This window comes from Spea bombifrons, chromosome 10 (assembly GCF_027358695.1).
Source record: "Spea bombifrons isolate aSpeBom1 chromosome 10, aSpeBom1.2.pri, whole genome shotgun sequence".
Lineage (NCBI taxonomy): Eukaryota > Metazoa > Chordata > Amphibia > Anura > Pelobatidae > Spea > Spea bombifrons.
This window is the reverse complement of record NC_071096.1, coordinates 5,086,929-5,094,989: the sequence shown is the minus strand read 5'-3', so window position 1 is coordinate 5,094,989 and position 8,061 is coordinate 5,086,929. Positions and strand designations below refer to the sequence as shown.

At 44.7% G+C, this 8,061-nt stretch overlaps 1 protein-coding gene across 1 annotated transcript; it reads left to right on the top strand.

Moving 5' to 3' along the window:
* Positions 1-5,069: 5,069 nt before the first annotated feature.
* On the top strand, positions 5,070-7,336 carry FJX1 (four-jointed box kinase 1). Its single transcript, XM_053449319.1, has one exon. The coding sequence runs from the start codon at positions 5,680-5,682 to the stop codon at positions 6,883-6,885; it is 1,206 nt and encodes a 401-aa protein (XP_053305294.1). The 5' UTR covers positions 5,070-5,679; the 3' UTR covers positions 6,886-7,336.
* Positions 7,337-8,061: the final 725 nt, after the last annotated feature.

Below are 8,061 nucleotides of genomic sequence, written 5' to 3'. Positions count from 1 at the left end.
GAGGCAGCAATAGAGTATGCAGCAATCAATACCATTAACCCTTCGAAAGGTATATCTCTCCCTTCTGGGGTTCACATGGCAACTCAGTTTAATAAATGGTAGAATTGGGTACTTATTCCTCTAGATCACCCCCGGGGGGTTCCTCGTGACTCCTAGACGTAAGGGTAAACATCGGGCAGTATTTACAACAGAGACGCTGGTTTTAGGACCTGGATTACATCTCTTCTACCCTGAGGGACAAGAAATCCATCCTTCTCACCCTTCTGTCTATAAACAACACAACAAGGGTAAACAGAGCAAAAGCAACAAACATGTTTTTGAAAAATTCGAGATCTCCATTGAGATCCACTGGCTAGCATCTGTCCCTATAGTTGACCAGTCCGTGTTGAAAGGCTCTTGGGTGCCATTGAATGAGCTTAATCACTCCAGTCTGGACCAACGTATGATATAAACAGGGTCATAAGAAGATGTGGTACTTACCTGAAGATCAAGGGGTGATCCTGGAGTCAAAAATGGAGGATGGGTTCAATGGGAGTTATCCATACATCCATCAATGCACTGCTCTGCTCCAGCCCCAATAGCCATATATCCCCCCTCTCCATACCATTATATCAATGTGTTTGCAGTGTTGGGTGCCATTAGTTTTTATTCCTTGGGTTGACGGAAGCCCAAACCTGGCCAAACCTCCAAACGGACAGCGAACCACAACCTATGTACAAAGTGACAAATGCGATGTCCAGTCAGACTCCATATGTTAGGTTCTCATGCTATATATTTCTGCCCCTGGACGTACAATCACAATAATATCTAAGGGAATGCAATGGGTTAACTAGAAGATGATCCTGAAGTTGCAGAAATTTGAATCAGGTCATCAGTGATGAGCGCTTGAAGGACTAGAGAGTAGCCGTGTCCCAACGCTGTGTATCTTTATCACACTGAATTCTATAGGACCTAACCATTAGCTGAGCCTCAACCTGGCACCCAAAGTGTTAATTTATTGTTAACAGTATAAGAATGTTACTATGAGGCAATCCAATGATCTGATTGGTCGTCTAACGCTGTTGTTTTGACTAAAGAAACATACGGCTCGGCCGGTGACATAGAGAGTCGATAAATAGTTTTAATAATTCCAACGTTCCAACTCCTTTGTTTGCTTTGGATTTTTGTTTTCACCAAACTGTGACTTTCTTTTGTTTGTGTGTTTTCCCCCCGTAACTATGGCAGCCTAAATAGTTTATCCTCCAGATATTGCGCCATTCTGCGTTCCAGTTCTTTGTTCCAAGCAGTTGGTGTTAGCGTGTGCCGAAGGGTCGAGCCGGCCACGTGACTTCTTCGGTTTAACCCCATGACTAATGGATGAGCTGAAGTCTTTTTGTATTTTTAAGGAATTATGGTCCGAGAACCTGCTGTATCTTTGCTTTTTCTGAAAGTTTCAGGAGCTGCTATATTTAATGCAGCAAAAAGTAAGTCAACCTGCATGAATATTAACCCTTTCTACCCCAGATCCGTCACCAATGTCCCAGCCAGTGCCATCCACCATCCACTGCTTGCCTGCTTATGCCCCCCCCCCACACAATGGTCTTTAGTGTTATTATTGTGGCTAAAGGTGCCTTAGATGATGATGCAATTTAATCATTTTCAAAAGATTCACCCAAATTCTGTCTCTGAAAATGATAAATCCCTTGTCCAGCGATGCAGGGTCCGCTGAGCCCTTCAACGTAACAAAAACAAATTGAGTTTAAAAAGTATCATAAGGATTCAGAGCTAATGAAGATGCACGGACTCTTCACCTCCTCGATACTTTGAGCTACATGTACGGGCTCAAAATGCATTGTTTTCAATGGGTTTAGGGACCGTCCATTGTCCTTAAGGGGTTAAACATTGTTTCAATGGCCACTCATTGTGTGTATTATTCAAGCTGAAGCCAATAAACGCTATGGACCAAACCCTAAGGTTCTCCTATGAGATGAACCATTATCTGTCCCCCCCATGATGATGATGACATATGGCAATATTTACTGTGAGATAGCAACGTGGCAACATAGAATCTAATGGCAGATCGGCCCCATTCGGCCCCCGTCTAGTCGCCTATTTATCCTGCTGTAAAGACTCAAACCTTAATCAGTCGTTGGTCTCGTCTCAGATTCAGGAGCCATATGCCTATCCCATGCATGTTTAAATTCCTTCACTGTATTAGCCTCTATTACTTCTGCTGGGAGGCAGTTCCACTTATCTACCACCCTCTCCATTATGTGAGCATTTATCTTAAATACTCTGCTGCTCTCCAGTCTGAACACAATCTTAAACTCAAGATTCTCTTCTTGCGTAAAGGCACTTAGAAAATGTATTAAAGATTTCTTTGCTAAATATCTTACCCAGGAACCACTTCTGTAACATAATGAAAGGAATGCATTTTATGGAAAACTGAGCCAGATAATTCAGTGTTATGAATTTTTACACTTCCCCACCACTGGAGGAATGTCATAAAAATATATTAAATATATTAAATTTTCAGCCATGGTTTTGTAATTTTGTATATCCCTTGTGTGTTTGGTGCTTCCAGACCTTTTTTTTTTTTATTTAATCATAATGAACATATTTTTTCTTTTTTAATTATTTTACAGAGTAATATCAGTGCCATGGATTTGTAGCATAATTTTAATAAGCGGGGTACTCTCCCTCACTAGAGGGGGGAAAAAGTGGATCTAGAACAACCTTTGGTTTGCTTTGATGATAAAAAGTGATTTTTACATCAGTTATTAACATTATTAAGAGGTGGAAATTCCACTTTCGACCACCAGGGGGCAGTACAGTGTTACAGAAAAAGCTCAAAAAGAAATCAATCAGATCTATCAAAGGTCCTTCTTTTCTTAATGAGAAGAAAAAAAATCCAGCACACAATTTCTCAAATGTGAGAAATAAACACTTTTCAAAAAAATAAAAGAAAGAAATTATGGGGGGACCCAAAATGGATAAAATTGAGTGATACAATGCATCTCTGCTTCAGATGGCCCCAATCCCTATTGAAAGAACCTCATAACCCTGTGGCTACCCTAGAGAGAGGGTATTATGGTTTCTCAGTGTACAGCGCTGCGGAATATGATGGCGCTATAAAAATCAATTATATCTGCCACTGTAGCAGATTGAGTGAGTCAGCAGCCCACCGGGCATTTGCCCAGCATCCTAGATGGCCAGTCCATGCCGTGAAGGTGATGGTTTCCATTTAATTTCTCGCAGCATGCAATAAAACATTTTTGTTCACCTATTTCTGTTCTAAGTTTTTAGGTTTTTCAACGATCTCACGACTTTAGATATTTCTCCATATTTTTACATCGGATTTGAGATAAAATGAGTTATTTAGGGTACTGTTATTATTCTGGATTCCCAGGACGGGTAAATGTAATCTTCTTTCATTGTATGATCGTTAAACGTGGCTTGTGGAGCACGCACAGTGATATAATGTTTAATATCACATTATATGTGCCACGTTGGACTCGTAAGATCTCAGACTAATTTCATTTTGGTTTATTAGTTAAAAGGAAAAGGCCTATTAAAGATGCTGAGCCTCCTATAAACATTATGATACAGGCGCCGGAGCGTGTCAAAGTCAGAAAATGAAGAAAAACTTTTCTTTATTTCCTTCTTATAATAAAAAAAATGGAAGGGGTTAGAAAACCAGGTGCTGCTATGGCAATGGGGACACTAATGTCAAGTCATACACCATGTGACCTGTCAATAGTACAGAATATGGGGTTAAGGAGACCCCAACAGAATAGTTTTGGGGGGGATTACACAGCTGGCTGAATTAGCCCCGAAGCATAGCATTTTGTATAAGGCTCCCATATTGGCCATATGTATCACATGCAGGGCCACCATCACAAATTTAGGGACCCATCACAGACCTCAAGACAGGACCCCTCTGACAAGGTTCTCAATGATATTCATCCTTTTTTGTTTTATTGTAACAAAATGCTAAAATATTTCCTGTTTTGTAGTCATGAAAATATGTTGTTACAATAAAGAATTCTTTTGAAGGCAGAAGGATGCTGATCCTATCATGGCTTCTTAATTAAAGATTATTTGTTTTAGAATACTTTTTTAGAATCTACCTTTTTAACCAAATATAACCTAATAGTTGCAGGGCTATAGTTATAAAGGAATTATTATGCATTTAGATCGAATGGGATGCCCCCAAGCCTTTGGCAAAGTAGAGACCCTCTTTAATCATATGAATCCCAGCTAATTAATGTATAGCAGCCTTAATTACCTCAATACCTAGGGATCAATTGCCTGTAGGTGGCTATGTATTTTTCTATAAATCTTAACCCTGTTCCATGTGTAGGGTGAACTCTAAGAATTAAAATGCCATCTTAAGGTGGCACTGACCCATTCTGCGAACAAAAGGAACCATATCATGTCTGGGCTGTAATTCCAGCATATGCCAGTAGGTGGCGGCCCTGATTTCTTCTCCATCCATGGGCTTTGGTCAGATGCAAGGAGGGTCTTAATTTGGAAATACAAGGAATGGGGACTTTTTAGAAATGGCTGTGACTTCCATGACCTCTGTTTTAACCCTTTCTGAGATGGTGACCCTATTTATAAATCGGTGCTTTAAATTGGATTGTTTAACATGAGTTTACATCAATTATTTCCTTCCACAAAGAAAGTGATGTGCAAAATGTATCACTTCAGCATAAACTGATACTAAATAACAATAGAGATGCCAGAATGTATAATTAATACAACATTGCACTTAATCTGAATCTAGAGTGCATTAACCCTTTCATGATCAGCCTCTGATCTCCCCAAAAGGGCTCCACAATGAAAGTGAATTATCTCTGGAAAGGAAATTCTATTTTAAAGCATTTGGGGCTAAGATCGTGTTATTGCCACTGGTCTAATTTTCATCAGGCTGGTGTGGATAGCATTTCTGTGCCTGTCTCTTTAAGAGGAGGAGCTGTGGGGTCATGAGTGGGGGGTGTGGGAATTTTCTCTCCTTCATCTGGAGGATGCCATGTAAAAAGCTTCTCACAGAGGATAGGGGAGAGAGAGGGGTAGGGAGAATGAGACAGGGAGGGAAGAAATCGGAGTGCTGCAAGGAAACAGAGATAAGGAAGGAGGCATCTCCACCAAATGCACTGAGGAGGGAGAAGTTTGGGGTGGGAAGTGGAGAGCTGGAGAACCTGGAGAGATGAGAAGCTCCTCTGGATACCAAGATGCTGCTCACAACTTTCTAGGAATGATCTGACCCGGAGAGTGACCAAGAAGCTAACCCCTGGTGTGGAGGACAGAGATCCAGGGAGAAGAAGTGCCCAGCTGTGTGGCAAAAGTGGACATCAAGTGGACTACAGATACCCCTGGAGTGGGGACTGGTCTCTAGGAGAACACAAAAAACCCCTTGGGATTTGACCAGTGAGGACTGAGCAGCCAAAGAGATACCCCCAGGGGAACACAGGAGGTGGGTCATCATCAGATCATTCTGCCCCTGGGATGTGCCCAGTGAGGGGTGTTAAGAATCCACCCCGTGTGCCCCGTGCAGATCGGGTAGAACTGAGCATCAGGACAAAGAGGGAGCGCGTTACGAGCCCAATGGAGGATTTGCAGAACTGAGCGTCAGGACACAAATAACTACCCCCGGGGCAGGATCAGCGGAGTGGGCGCTTTCCATGCTCCTGGAGGATGAGGGCTGCACTTGCTCTGATCCCGTCAGGTCTTCTCCTCCTCGTGGGGGGCTTTTTATGGGGGTGGGGAGGAGATCACCCCACCCTGCATCCAGGGGACCTTCCTCATAGATCGCCTCGTGCATTGCGCCCTACTGCCCCTACACCCCGCACTCCGGGGCAACTCAACACTCAAAGCCCACCCGTGGCTGAGGGTCGCTCAGCCGGAGGAGCTCCGAAGGCGGAATTCAACCTCAGCGCGCCCGGACTGGGACCCCCTAGGACGGATTCCTCCAGCCCTCTGGAGCAGGGCATTTTCTGGCCCCGGGTGGTGGAGCGGGCGCTGCCTCGTGCCTTCCCGGAGGAGGATGCGTGGAACTGGCAGGACTGCGCCCGCAATGCGCGGATCGTGAGCCTGGAGCGGGGTTGCGGGCGCAGCACTAATCGCTTGGCCACCCTCTCTGACGGGAGTCGGGTCTGCGTGCGGTACGGAATCAACTCGGAGCAGATCCTGGGAGAAGTCCTGTCTTTCTACTTGTCTCGCATGCTGGGTGTGCGTGGGGTTCCTCCGTGTGTGCTTTCACGGGTGGACAGTCCGCAATGGGCTCCAGTGCGAGCTGAGTTGGGGAGTACAGGGTGGGCTCCAGGGTCTATAGTTACCCTCACCCCCTGGGTCCAAAACCTGAGTGCTGTTCTACCTCCCCCAGCCCTGCGAGCGGAGGACGGTCACCTGCGCCCCCTGCGTGGGGAATTAAACTCAAACCTCGAGGATCTGGTGGAACTGGCTCAGTGGGGAGACCTTATTGTGTTTGACTATTTGACTGCAAACTTTGACCGGCTGGTGAGCAATATGTTTAGTCTCCAGTGGGACCCCCGTGTCATGTTAAGGGGGACCAATAACTTGCACCGCACCCCAGATGGGACCTTGGTACTGCTAGATAACGAGGCTGGATTGGTCCACGGGTACCGGCTGAGGGACACATGGGATAAATACAACCAACAGTTGCTGGACACTGTGTGCATGTTCCGCAGGGGTGTGACCAGGAAGTTGATGGAGTTAAATGCGGAGCAGAGCGCTGCAAAAGAACTACACGCATTGTACCTGCGATCGGAGCCCTTGGCCGAAGAGCTCGGTCTCCTATCTGAGCCAGAGGCTCAAATCTTGCAGGAAAGAGTTGGACTTGTGTACAGCCACACGCTGAGCTGCCAGGACAGGTACAGATGAGTTTAGGACTACCCCAGAAGTGGTCAGTGGGTCCACAGTGAGGTTGGGGAATGGATGGTGGAGAGGGTTAGTACTACACATTTAGAAAAAGAAGGTAAATACATTGGTAGGGTAATGGAAGTTTGGATTGTGACTTCCCAGATGTCCACTGTTAGGATCTGTACATATGAAGGGAAACTGATATGACAACAAGAGCTGTAGAGAAAGAAATTAGAGAAATACAACTGAGAAGGTGGTCAACCTTATCAAATACAGCTGGAAGGGACACTGCAAGGTTCTGTGGAGCTTCAGGAGAAAAAAAGCAGGTTATGTAGAGCTGGTGGGACCAATGTTGAAGGTCTAGCCAGGAGTGCTGGACCAGCATGGTTATGGCCAGGGCATTCATTTATACTGACAACTGAGGGTTACTCCTGGGTAGAGGCTGCCTGCTGATAGACTTGTAGAGAGCAGAGTAATTAACCAGAAAAAAACTAAATGCTATGATTGCCCCATCAGAAGAAGTACTGGCCAATGGTTCCACACCCAGTCCAGAATGTAATATAACTTTTATACCCCTGTACTAATTGAGTTGGAAGATCTTCCATGGGTTGTGGTCCACTGTCAGACTATCAATTAATTGCACCTTTAGTGAGTCTTAAGTCTTGAGCTGTCCTGGTGCGCAATAAGAGACTCTTCTGGATTCAGCTGGTCTGTCTTTTAAACCAGGGTGGCCCAACTTCAATCCTCCAGGGCCACAAACAGGCCAGGAATTTTCTCTATCCTTACCTGGAAACATGTAGTTTAATTGATTTTTTACTGAGATGCGTGTGCTCAGGCATATCCAAGTGGGATATCCAAAACCCATGGCCTGTTTGTGGCCCTTCAGGACTAGAGTTGTGCACCCCTGCTTTGAACCCTCTAAGAACTTAAGATGTGTTCTGCTCAGGGAGCTCTCTACAGAAGTAGAATTGGCAGAAGGCGCTGGCTTGAGTATTTCTCCATCAAAGAGCAGCATATATTAGATTAAACTGCTCCCTCTACCTTTGAAATGATTCCCATTATTTTTTCATACTCCAATCTTCCTAGAGGATTTGCAGCTAATCCACCTAAAATTGAGTCCGTTTTATACAGTTTAGGGTTTTACATTGAATGCTGGAACGCTGAATGTTGTAACAAACAGGGGTTTTTCAAGCGGAG